The sequence below is a fragment of the Phalangium opilio genome, unplaced genomic scaffold (genome assembly GCF_054372755.1).
Source record: "Phalangium opilio isolate 3A_F unplaced genomic scaffold, DU_Popi_V2 ptg001170l_1, whole genome shotgun sequence".
Taxonomy (NCBI): Eukaryota; Metazoa; Arthropoda; class Arachnida; order Opiliones; family Phalangiidae; genus Phalangium; species Phalangium opilio.
This window is the reverse complement of record NW_028324255.1, coordinates 12,648,987-12,661,545: the sequence shown is the minus strand read 5'-3', so window position 1 is coordinate 12,661,545 and position 12,559 is coordinate 12,648,987. Positions and strand designations below refer to the sequence as shown.

The following is a 12,559-nucleotide window of genomic DNA, read 5'->3' as shown; positions in this document are numbered from 1 at the left end:
TTTAATATAGTATATAGTATCTTTATATATTTAATATAGTATATAGTATCTTTATATATTTAATATAGTATATAGTATCTTTATATATTTAATATAAAATATAGTATCTTTATATATTTAATATAGTATATAGTATCTTTATATATTTAATATAGTGTTAGTTATTTTTAAAACCTTCACGAACAATATTGAATATAACCACGAATTTATTCATTAACAATATTTAATATTAAAAATGGAATATCAGTAATGATATCTTCGCTATTAAAGAATCTGAATGATAATTTTTACCACATTTATTGATTAATATGTTTTTGCTTTGAATCTTAATTTGCTTCTTTAATAACTTCATCCTTGTCATGACTGCTTGTGCTAGTTGGTCTCAGCAGAAAAAGGAGATTGCAAAATTATCGCTAAGCTTAACTTTACCGTTGCTTGTGTTTTTTCACTACTTTGTAGGTGTTATCATGCACCTACGGAGGTTTAATGGCAGAATATGGCTGTTCATATTGTCAGGTGTATTTTATTTTACGTTTATTATGGGAAAGTTCGCATTCTGTATAAGACTGTATTACGCAAAGTTCTAACGTTGAATGAAGTTTGTTCTTTATGACATACACAGTCACAAATAGTTAATTTCCAAATTCGACCAAGCTGCAGGGTTGATATCAGTAACACAACTTACACGGAACTCAAAAATCTTTTGGAAACCGCTGTTTCGACTCGGACATGGATTATTTTTGTTCACGAACTTATTTCTTTGTCTTTGTGTCTTTTTAAGCATAACCTGTTTTATCAATTGCTTTGGAACAAAACAATGTTTTTGAAGCGTGTTTTGTGATATCATTTGAGGTTTTAATTTATTTCTTTTCTATAGGAAAATCCAAGAAAAAATGTTCAACTCGATACAAATATTCACCTAAATATGAAAGGGATCTTGAACTTGACATTCGAAAGGATACCAAAGAAAAACGCTTCAAATGTGATCAGTGTGATTATGGCAGCAAGGATAGGTATAATTTGATCACTCATCAACGCATTCACAGCGGTGAAAAACCCTTCAGATGTGATCAGTGTGACTATGCAAGTACGCGGAAGCATGTTTTGATCATACACAAACGCGTTCACAGTAGTGAAAAACCCTTCAAATGTGATCAGTGCGACAATGCGTACTCGCAGAAGAATAATTTGATCGCTCATCAACGCATTCACAGTGGTGAAAAGCCCTTCAAATGTGATCAGTGTGACTATGCAAGTGTGAGGAAGAATGGTTTGATCATTCACAAACGCACTCACAGTGGTGAAAAACCCTTCAAATGTAATCAGTGTGACAATGCGTACACGGTGAAGAATAATTTGATCGCTCATCAACGCATTCACAGTGGTGAAAAACCCTTCAAATGTGATCAGTGTGACTATGCAAGTGCGAGGAAGAATGATTTGATCAAACATCAACGCACTCACAGTGGTGAAAAACCCTTCAAATGTGATCAGTGTGAATATGCGTGCACGCAGAAGAATAAATTGGTCACTCATCAATGCATTCACAGTGGTGAAAAACCTTTCAAATGTTATCAGTGTGACTATTCCAGCACAATGAAGAGTAATTTGATCAGATATCAACGTTATAATCATATGGACTAATTAAGTGGATTGTATTTAAGCATACTCAGCAATTTAGAACTTGGAAAGAACCATTTCAAAATGTGTTAATTGCGCAACGCGTTTTCATTTTCGCTTCACTAATTACTGTTCTTTACCACTGTAGTAGATACTCACTAAGAAAAAAGTTTGAGTTCGTTGAAAAATTGTAAAAACCAATCGTTACGGAATAGTCACCGGACGGGCTGTATGATATTACAAAATTGTGGAATGTAACTAGCCTAACGTCTTAACGGGAAACTGGTAATGATACTATGTTTGTGTTAGCATAAGTCTAATAGACTTATGGTGTTAGTTATTTTTAAAACCTTCACGAACAATATTGAATATAACCATGAATTTATTCACTAACAAATTTAATATTAAAAATGATATATCAGTAATGATATCTTCGCTATTAAAGAATGATATGTTTACCACAATAATTGATTAATATGTTTTTGCTTTGAATCTTAATTTGCTTCTTTAATAACTTCATCGTTGTCATCACTTCTTGTGCTAGTTGGTCTCAGCAGAAACAGGAGATTGCAAAATTATCGCTAAGCTTAACTTTACCGTTGCTTTTGTTTTGTTCACTACTTTGTAGGTGTTATCATGCACCTACGGAGGTTTAATGGCAGAATAAGGCTGTTCATTTTGTCAGGTGTATTTTATTGTACCATAAGTCTATTATGTAAGGTCCCCATAAGTATGAGTCCCCAATTAGGTCCTATACAACCGGCATTGTACTCTTATTAACATTTTGAAAATTTGGCGGGTACGATAAAAGCGCCATCTATAATTCCTAGGCTGTTTGCTTATACCGGAAGTTAGGATAGGACTTTTAACTTTTTCACCAATTGGGGAATGGCGGCGGGTACCGTTTACATTGCTGTTTATTTGGTAAAATCATGTCACATATTTTAAATATAACGGCAGAGACAAATAAAAGCGGTCATTGTCATCTTTACGTGGAGGATTAAGTTAAGTTTCAAGATGAAAACAAGCTACACTTTCACTGACTGAAGTAATGTATCTGGAAGTTTTTCTTGATAAGACATTAAATGGCAAGGCTTAACCTGAGATTGAACATATTTAACAGTGTTAAGAAGATAATCTAATAGTAACACTAGATACTTTTCGTGCAAATTGTTTTCTACAAACCTTGAATAATTTCTACCTCTTTATGTGTTAGTTAAATGGACTTCATTTAAATACTACTTTAGTTTAGGCTAATACTTCCTAGCTCCATTCCTGGCTGCCGCCATTTTTAAACCTGCCTACAAGATTCATTCTTTAAGACTAAGACATGCGCAGTACGAAATTCAATTACGTCAGCTCCGCTTTGTGGTACCTCCAGAGTCCGACAGGGGGCGACGAAATTTCCTTACCTGCTTCCTTCATTAGGGCATTTGCTAATGACTTAAATTGACTTTGTTTCTGACTTATGGGGACCTTACATAATAGACTTATGATTGTACGTTTATTATGGAAAGGTTTGCATTCTGTATAAGACTGTATTACGCAAAGTGATTGTACGTTTATTATGGGAAAGTTCGCATTCTGTATAAGACTGTATTACGCAAAGTTCTAACGTGGAATGAAGTTTGTTCTTTATGACATACACAGTCACAATTAGTTAATTTCCGAATTCGACCAAGCTGCAGGGTTGATATCAGTAACACCTGGAATTCAAAGATCTTCAACTCGCCATTTTCTGGGCCCTTCTGATTGAAATAAAGTTGAAGAGATGTAGAAACACTCACCCCTGACGTCACATTTAATGTATTTGATGTTATGGCTCCTTTCCTTTGTTTAACTTCGTCATCACTTCTAGTTCTAGTTGGTTTCAGCAGAAACAGGAGAGACTGCAAAATTGTCTCTAAGCTTAACTTTACCTACGGAGGTTTAATGGCAGAAAGTTGCTGTTCATATTGTCACGTGTATTTTTTAGACGTTTATTATGGGGAAGTTTGCATTCTGTATTACACAAGTGTCTAATGTGGGGTCAAGTTAGAATCTTCCACGTTCTCAACGCATATATTAGATTTGGTAAAGTCAAACTTTTGGATACCGCTGTTTCGACTCGGACATGGATTATTATTGTTTCTGAACTTGTTTCGTTTGCCTTTGTGTCTTTTCAAGCCTAAGCATAACCAGTTTTATCAATTGCCTTTGAAGATTGAAGTGTTTGTGATTCGAGTTGTATGATATCATATGATATTTTAATCTATTTCCTTTCTGTAGGAAAATCCAAGAAAAAATGTTCAACTCGATACAAATATTCACCTGAAAATAAAAGGGAGCTTGAACTTGACATTCGAAAGGATACCAAAGAAAAACGCTTCAAATGTGATCAGTGTGATTATGCAAGTACGTGGAAGAGTAGTTTGATCAGACATCAACGCATTCACAGTGGTGAAAAACCCTTCAAATGTGATCAGTGTGACAATGCGTACTCGCAGAAGAATGATTTGATCAGACATCAGTACATTCACAGTGGTGATAAACCCTTCAAATGTGATCAGTGTGACAATGCGTACTCGCAGAAGAATAATTTGATCATACACAAACGCATTCACAGTGGTGAAAAACCATTCAAATGTGATCAGTGTGACTATGCAAGTACGCGCAAGAATAATTTGATCCTACACAAAAGCATTCACAGTGGTGAAAACCATTCAAATGTGATCAGTGTGACCATGCAAGTACGCGCAAGAATGTTTTGATCATACACAAACGCATTCACAGTGGTGAAAAACCCTTCGGGTGTGATCAATGTGACTATGCAAGTGCGCGAAAGGATGATTTGACCAGACATCAATGCATTCACACTGGTGAAAATTCCTTTAAATGTGATCAGTGTGATTATGGTAGCGCACGAAAGAGCCATTTAATCCGACATTAATGCATTCACACTGGTGAAAAATCCTTTAAATGTGATCAGTGTGATTATGGTAGCGCACGAAAGAGCCATTTAATCCGACATCATTGCATTCACACTGGTGAAAAATCCTTTAAATGTGATCAGTGTGATTATGGTAGCGCACGAAAGAGCCATTTAATCCGACATCAACTCATTCACAGTGGTGAAAAACCCTTCAAATGTGATCAGTGAGACTAAGAATTCACGCGCAAGAATAATTTGATCAGACATCAACGTTATAATCACATGGACTAATTAAGTGGATTGTATTTACCACTGTAGTAGATACTAAGAAAAACGTTTTTGTTCGTTGAAAAATTGTAAAAACCTATCGTTACGGAATAGTCACCGGACCGGCTATGAGATATTACAAAATTGTGGAATGTTACTAGACTAACGTCTTAACGGGAAACTGGTATTGATACTATGTTTGTGTTAGTTATTTTTAAAACCTTCACGAACAATATTGAATATTACCATGAATTTATTCATTAACAATATTTAATATTAAAAATGGAATACCAGTAATGATATGTTCGCTATTAAAGAATGATATTTTCACCACAATAATTGATTAATATGTTTTTGCTTTGAATCTTAATTTACTTCTTTAATAACCTCATCGTTGTCATCACTTCTTGTGCTAGTTGGTATCAGCAGAAACAGGAGATTGCAAAATTATCGCAAAGCTTAACTTTACAGTTTCTTTTGTTTTTTTTTGCTAAAAGTACTTTGTAGGTGTTATCATGCACCTACGGAGGTTTAATGGCAGAATATGGCTGTTCGTATTGTCACGTATATTTTATTGTACGTTTATTATGGGAAATATCGCATTCTGTATAAGACTGTATTACCACTGCCTTCTCTAATACTGGTATTACGCAAAGTTCTAACGTGGAATGAAGTTTGTTCTTTGTGACATACACAGTCACAATTAGTTAATTTCCGAATTCGACCAAGCTGCAGGGTTGATATCAGTAACACCTGGAATTCAAAGATCTTCAACTCGCCATTTTCTGGGCCCTTTTGATTGAAATAAAGGGAAAGAGATGTGAAACACTCACCCCTTACGTCACATTTAAAGGCCGACTTCCAGCGAAAAGGGTCCTAGCGAACTGAAAACCGAGCATAGAGACTAACAATGAAGCGACGGTGCCGATTTTCGAAGCCCCGCTGGGTCAAAAGTTGGAACTGTTCTCGCTAACTGAAAGCCGTGCAATGTGGTTCTAACGAACTGAAGATGAACAATAGAAATCCTTTTTAATTTATTTCCTCTCCAATTTTTGCTTTCCCCTGAAGTAAATTCTCTTTTGTGTATCTTCAATTCGCTATAACCACATTGCACGGCTTTCAGTTAGCTAGAACCGTTCCATCTTTTACCCCAACGGGGATTCGAAATACGGCACAGTTTCTCCATTATTAGACTCGATGCTCCGTTTTCAGTTCGCTAGAACTCTTTTCGATGGAAGTCGGCCTTTAATGTTGATGTTAGAAGCTAAGTGACATATACGTAGCTATAGCCCCGATTCTAAACAAGTTATTTTTGCGTTGTGTGAACGAGTAAACAAAGTATGAATAGCCAATGAAACGCGAGGAAGGAGGAGCGAGCGGTTTAAGCCCATACTCTTACCTTCAATCAGATATTAGTATGTAGTCTATATCCTATTAAAGATCCCAAGTGTATGGAATCTGTGTATTTCTGTTTAAGCATTTATTCTTTAGATAATGTAATGTGCAAAGCTCATTTATGTTTATTTGCCTCTGCTCGGGCTTGATCGAAATTGAAATTCGCACATGCTAAACATCTAATGGCATAAAGCAGACTTGCGTTGTCTCTAAATAGTGACTCTGACGGTTCTTTAAGTTTAACTAATCTAATCAGGAGGAAAACTTCCATTCCTCCTCCTTGATCGAAACCGGTGACATCACTGCAAATATATTCAACAGTCTTAGATTTGTGCACCTTCTAGGTTTACGTCGAATATTATTCAAACAAATAAATATAGAATCTGTTTTATAAGTCTATTTTTAATACCTTACAATTTTTTTTTATTATTTTTTTTCCACATTGTCAAAGTATGTATTAGCAAGAACGAATTCAGGATACCATAAGAACGTGGAATGGTAACATTGTCCCCTGGTACCGTGAAGTCATAGTATGACTTCATGGCGCCAGCAATGACTTGTTTGAACGTTCTTATGGTATCCTGAATTCGTTCTTGGTATTAGGTTAGGTTTGAGACCGCTGTTCGATCGGACGTTGATTATTTTTGTTTACGAACTTGTTTTCTTTGTCTTTTTGTCTCTTTAAGCCTAAGCATAACCAGCTGTTTTATCAATTGCCTTTGAACAGTACAATGTTTTTGAAGCGTGTTGTATGATATCATTTGAGGTTTTAATTTATTTCGTTTCTGTAGGAAAATCCAAGAAAAAATGTTCAACTCGATACAAATATTCACCTGAATATGAAAAGGATCTTGAACTTGAAATTCGAAAGGATAGCAAAGAAAAACGCTTCAAATGTGATCAGTGCGACTATGCTAGTACGCGGAAGGATGATTTGATCAGACATCAACGCATTCACAGTGGGGAAAAACCCTTCAAATGTGATCAGTGTGACAATGCGTACTCTAAGAAGAATAATTTGATCACTCATCAACGCATTCACAGTGGTGAAAAACCATTCAAATGTGATCAGTGTGACTATGCATGTACGCGGAAGAATGTTTTGTTCAGACATCAACGCATTCACAGTGGTGAAAAACCCTTCAAATGTGATCAGTGTGACAATGCGTACTCGCAGAAGAATAATTTGATCACTCATCAACGAATTCACAGTGGTGAAAAACCCTTCAAATGTGATCAGTGTGAACATGCGTGCACGCAGAAGAATCATTTGATCAGACATCAACTCATTCACAGTGGTGAAAAACCTTTCAAATGTAATCAGTGTGATTACTCTTTCACACGGAAAGATGATTTGTTCAGGCATCAACGCATTGACAGTGGTGAAAAACCCTTCAAATGTGATCAGTGTGGTTATGCAAGTAGGCGGAAGTGTCATTTGATAGTACATAAACGCATTCACAGTGGTGAAAAACCTTTAAAATGTTATCAGTGTGACTATCCCAGCACAATGAAGAGTAATTTGATCAAACACCAACGTTATAATCACATGGACTAATTAAGTGGATTGTATTTAAGCATACTCAGCAATTTAGAACTTGGAAAGAACCATTTGAAAATTTGTTAATTGCGCAACACGTTTTCATTTCAGCTTCACACATTACTGTTCTTTACCACTGTAGTAGATACTCACTAAGAAAAAAGTTTTCGTTCGTTGAAAAATTGTAAAAACCTATCGTTACGGAATAGTCACCGGACGGGCTATATGATATCACAAAATTGTGGAATGAGTCTAGCCTAACGTCTTAATGGGAAACTGGTAGTGATACTATATTTGTGTAAGTTATTTTTAAAACCTTCACGAACAATATTGAATATAACCATGAATATATTCATTAACAATATTTAATATTAAAAATGGAATATCAGTAATGATATCTTCGCTATTAAAAATGATATTTTTACCACAATAATTGATTAATATGTTTTTCTTTTGAATCTTAATTTGCTTCTTTAATAACTTCATCGTTGTCATCACTTCTTGTGCTAGTTGGTCTCAGCAGAAACAGGAGATTCCAAAATTATCGCTAAGCTTAACTTTACCATTGCTTGTGTTTTTTCACTACTTTGTTGGTGTTATCATGCACCAACGGAGGTTTAATGGCAGAATATTGCTGTTCATATTGTCACGTGTATTTTATTATACGTTTATTATGGGAAAGTTTGCGTTCTGTATTACACAAGTTTCTAACGTGGGGTCAAGTTTCAATCTTCCACGTTCTCAACGCATATATTAGATTTGGTAAAGTCAAACTTTTGGAGACCGCTGTTTCGACTCTGACATGGATTATTATTGTTTCTGAACTTGTTTCGTTTGCCTTTGTGTCTTTTCAAGCCTAAGCATAAACTATTATACCAAATGCCTTTGAAGATTGAAATTTTTGTGATTCGAGTTGTATGATATCATATGAGATTTTCATCTATTTCCTTTCTGTAGGAAATTCCAAGAAAATATGTTCAACTCGATACAAATATTCACCTGAAAGTAAAAGGGAGCTTGAACTTGACATTCGAAAGGATACCAAAGTAAAACCCTTCAAATGTGATCAGTGTGATTATGAAAGTACGTGGAAGAGTAGTTTGATCAGACATCAACGCATTCACAGTGGTGAAAAACCCTTCAAATGTGATCAGTGTGACTATGCAAATAAGCGGAAGAATGTTTTGATCATGCACAAACGCATTCACAGTGGTGAAAAATCCTTCGGGTGTGATCAGTGTGACTATGCAATTTCGCGAAACGATGATTTGACCAGACATCAACGCACTCACAGTGGTGAAAAACCCTTCAAATGTGATCAGTGTGATTATGGTAGCGCACGAAAGAGCCATTTAATCCGACATAAACTCGTTCACAGTGATGAAAAACCCTTAAAATGTGAAGAGTGTGACTATAAATGTACGCAGAAGATTAGTTTGGTCACACATCAATGCATTCACACTGGTGAGAAATCCTTTAAATGCGATGAGTGTGATTATGTTAGTACCCGTAAGTGTACTTTAATCGAACATCAACGCATTCATAGCGGTGAAAAACCCTTCAAATGTGATCAGTGTGACTATGCAAGTGTGAGGAAGAGTAATTTGACCAGACATCAACGTTATAATCATATGCACTAATTAAGTGGATTGTATTTAAGCATACTCAGCAATTTAAAACTTTTAAAGAACCATTTCAAAATGTGTTATTTGCGCAACGTGTTTTCATTTTCGTCTCACACATTACTGTTCTAGACAACTGTAGTAGATACTCACTAAGACAAAGTTTTCGTTCGTTGAAAAATTGTAAAAACCTATCGTTACGGAATAGTCACCGGACGGCCATATGATATTACAAAATTGTGGAAAGTAACTAGCCTAACGTCTTAACGGAAAACTGGTAGTGACACTATATTTGTGTTAGTTATTTTTAAAACCTTCACGAACAATATTGAATATGACCATGAATTTATTCATTAACAATATTTAAATTTAAAAAGATATCAGTAATGATATCTTCGCTATTATAGAATGATATTTTTACCACAATAACTAATTAATATATTTTTGCTTTGAATCTTAATTTGCTTCTTTAATAACTTCATCGTTGTCATCACTTCTTGTGCTAGTTGGTCTCAGCAGAAACAGGAGATTGCAAAATTATCGCTAAGCTTAACTTTACCGTTGGCCCGTTGCTTGTGTTTTGTTCACTACTTTGTAGGTTTTATCATGCACCTACGGAGGTTTAATGGCAGAATATTGATGTTCATATTGTCAGGTGTATTTTTTGTACGTTTATTATGGGAAAGTTCGCATTCTGTATAAGACTGTATTACGCAAAGTTCTAACGTGGAATGAAGTTTGTTCTTTATGACATACACAGTCACAATTAGTTAATTTCCGAATTCGACGAAGCTGCAGGGTCGATATCAGTAACACCTGGAATTCAAAGATCTTCAACTCGCCATTTTCTGGACCCTTCTGATTGAAGTAAAGGGGAAGAGATGTAGAAACACTTACCCCTGACGTCACATTTAATGTATTTGATGTTCGAAGCTAAGTGACATATACGTAGCTATAGACCCGATTGTAAACAAGTTATCTTTGCGTTGTGTGAACGAGTAAACAAAGAATTAATAGCCAATTTAACGCGAGGAAGGAGGAGCGGGCGGTTTAGCAAAGTTGTAAGCCCTTACTCTTACCTTCAATCAGATATTAGTATGGAGTCTATGTCCTCTTAATGATCCCAAGTGTAAGAAATTTATGTATTTCTGTTTAAACATTTATTCTTTAGATAATGTAATGTGCGAAGCTCATTAATATTTATTTGTCTCTGCTTTTGCTTGATCGAAATTAAAATTCGCACATGCTAAACATCTAAAGGCATAAAGCAGACTTGCGTTGTTTCTAAATAGTGACTCTGACGGTTCTTTAAGTTTAACTAATCTAATCAGGAGGAAAACTTCCATTCCTCCTCCTTGATCAAAACCGTTGACATCACTGCAAATATATTGAACAGTCATAGATTCGTGCACCTCCTAGGTTTACGTTTAATATAAATCAAACAAATAAATATAGAATCTGTTTTATAAGTCTTTTTTTTACAGTTTTTTTCATCATATTTTTCCCACGTTCTGAAGGTATGCATTAGGTTAGGTAAGGTCAAGTCTTTGGAGACCGCTGTTCGACTCGGACAGTGATTATTTTTGTTTACGATCTTGTTTTCTTTGTCTTTGTGTCTCTTTAAGCCTAAGCATAACCTGTTTTATCAATTGCTTTTGAACAGTACAATGTTTTTGAAGCGTTATTATGATGTCATTTGAGGTTTTAATTTATTTCTTTTCTGTAGGAAAATCCAAGAAAAAATGTTCAACTCGATACAAATATTCACCTGAATATGAAAGGGATCTTGAACTTGACATTCGAAAGAATACCAAAGAAAAACGCTTCAAATGCGATCAGTGTGATTATGCAAGTACGTGGAAGAATGATTTGTTCAGACATCAACGCATTCACAGTGGTGAAAAACCCTTCAAATGTGATCAGTGTGACTATGCAAGTACGTGTAAGAGTGATTTGACCACACATGAACGCATTCACAGTGGTGAAAAACCCTTCAAATGTGATCAGTGTGACTATGCAAGTACGCGGAAGAATGTTTTGAACATACACAAACGCATTCACAGTGGTGAAAAACCCTTCAAGTGTGATCAATGTGAATATTCAAGTACGCGGAAGAATGTTTTATTAATACACAAACGCATTCACAGTGGTGAAAAACCCTTCAAGTGTGATCAATGTGAATATGCCAGCTCGCAGAGCTTTCATTTGAACGTCCATCAGCGCATTCACCGTGAAGAAAAACCCTTCAAATGTGATCAGTGTGATTATGCCTGCACTCACAAGAGTAATTTAATAATGCATCAACTCGTTCACAGTGGTGAAAAACCCTTCAAATGTAATCAATGTGACTATGTAAGTGCGAGGAAGAATGGTTTGTTCAGACATCAACGCATTCACAGTGGTGAAAAACCCTTCAAATGTAATCAGTGTGACAATGCGTACACGCAGAAGAATAATTTGATCACTCATCAACGCATTCACAGTGGTGAAAAACCCTTCAAATGTAATCAGTGTGACAATGCAACTGCGAGGTAGAATGTTTTGATCATACACAAACGCACTCATAGTGGCAGGGCCGGATTAAGCAATTTTGCACCCGGGGGCTGAGATAGTGTGCGCCCCCTTAAGTCGGAAAAAACGGAACAGCAAATGTCCCTAAGGGGGAATAGTTAAACTCAATGCGCCCTCAACAGGCCTTGCGCCCGGGGGCCAGTGTCCCCTGTCCCCCCCTTAATCCGGCCCTGCATAGTGGTGAAAAACCCTTCAAATGTGATCAATGTGATCATGCGTGCACGCTGAAGAATCAATTGATCAGACATCAATTCACTCACAGTGGTGAAAAACCTTTCAAAGGTAATCAGTGTGATTACTCTTTCACACGGAAAGATGATTTGTTGAGGCATCAACGCGTTCACAGTGGTGAAAAGCCCTTCAAATGTGATCAGTGTGACTATGCGTGCGTGCAGAAGAAAATTTTGATCAATCATCAACGCATTCACAGTGGTGAAAAATCCTTCAAATGTGATCTGTGTGATTATGGCTGCAACCAGAAGTTTCATTTGATCAGACATCAACGCACTCACAGTGGTGAAAAACCCTTCAAATGTGATCACTGTGATTATAGCAGCGCACGGAAGAGCTATTTAATCCGATATCAACGTAGTAATCACTAGGAATAATAAAATGGATTATAGTTAAGAGTAC

At 36.0% G+C, this 12,559-nt stretch overlaps 2 protein-coding genes across 5 annotated transcripts in view; both read left to right on the top strand.

The window, feature by feature from the left end:
* The window catches only part of LOC149587339 (uncharacterized), a 51,792-nt gene extending 39,757 nt beyond the window's left edge, over window positions 1-12,035 (top strand). For all 4 annotated transcript variants that reach the window (XM_089863346.1, XM_089863347.1, XM_089863348.1 and 1 more), the window contains one exon: window positions 11,082-12,035. In XM_089863346.1, coding sequence (XP_089719472.1) covers window positions 11,082-11,890 — 809 coding nt within the window. In that variant the 3' untranslated portion in view covers window positions 11,891-12,035. The remainder of the gene's footprint in view (window positions 1-11,081) is intronic.
* LOC149587340 (uncharacterized) lies at window positions 787-2,716 on the top strand (the record flags this gene model as incomplete). The annotated part of the gene is made up of 1 exon (XM_089863780.1): window positions 787-2,716. A coding segment is annotated over one exon (858 nt), but the record flags the coding sequence as incomplete, so codon positions are not given.
* Window positions 12,036-12,559: the final 524 nt, after the last annotated feature.